Below are 856 nucleotides of genomic sequence, written 5' to 3' on the forward strand. Positions count from 1 at the left end.
GCGCCGCGCGACGCGGAGGCGCGCGCCGAGCGGCAGGCGGGACGACTGGTCTGCGGCCCAGCGCGCGAGGGGGCCGACGTCAGACTCGAGCGGCCCAGGCGCGCCGCCGGGCGCGACGGCGGCGGCGTCGGCGCCACCCAGCAGCGCGTCGGCGTAGAGGGCGGCCGGGCTGAGGCCAAAGTCGAGCGCCGCGCCCAGCGCGCACAGCAGGCCCTCGGGCGTCGGCTGCGCCGGCAGCGCGGCGCCGCACGCGCGCAGGAGCGTCGAGTACGCGTGACCGCAGACCGCCGCGGCGACGGACGCGGCCGCGGCGCGCGCCGGCGGCGCGGCCTCGCCGTCCCCGCCGCCGCTAGGAACGCTGAGAGTCGAATCGGGCAGCTCTTGCCCTGCGGCAACCGCCTCTGCAGCGCGCGCGCACGCTCGCGTCACCGCGCCGAGCGCTTGCATGCACGCCGCGGCGAGCGGGTGCGACGGGGACCGCGCGGCGGCGGGCAGGGCGCCGACAGCAAGGCCTGCGGCGGCGGAGGCGCAGAGGGCAGCAGCCAAGAGGTCCCCACCGTCTCTGCAGCCGGCGGCCAGCATCGTCACGAGCCGCTCCAACCCCTCCACGGCCCGCACACCAGCCAGCTGCGCCCCGCCGGGCGCCGCTGCCGGCCCCGGGCTTGCACGCAGCAGCGCAGACGTGGCGAGGCGACGCCCAAGCGAGAAGAAGCCGCAGAGTGCATTCGCCTGCGCAGCTGCCTCTGACAGCAGGGCCTGCTCGGCCGCGACCCGCAGCGCCGCTGGATCGCCGCCGCCGGCGGGCGGCCGTGCGGCCCCGGCCGTTGCGGCGGCCGCCGCCAGGCGGGGCTGCAGC

At 79.8% G+C, this 856-nt stretch overlaps 1 protein-coding gene across 1 annotated transcript in view; it reads right to left on the reverse strand.

Annotated features, from left to right (window-relative positions):
- Positions 1 to 425: 425 nt before the first annotated feature.
- Positions 426 to 856, reverse strand: part of MNEG_10707 (hypothetical protein) — a gene marked incomplete at both ends in the record, with an annotated part of 1,724 nt that continues 1,293 nt past the window's right edge. The window contains one exon of the mRNA XM_014040819.1: positions 426 to 512. Within this exon, the coding sequence (XP_013896273.1) occupies positions 426 to 512 (87 nt within the window). The remainder of the gene's footprint in view (positions 513 to 856) is intronic.

The sequence above is a fragment of the Monoraphidium neglectum genome (assembly GCF_000611645.1).
Source record: "Monoraphidium neglectum strain SAG 48.87 unplaced genomic scaffold scaffold02427, whole genome shotgun sequence".
NCBI lineage: Eukaryota > Viridiplantae > Chlorophyta > Chlorophyceae > Sphaeropleales > Selenastraceae > Monoraphidium > Monoraphidium neglectum.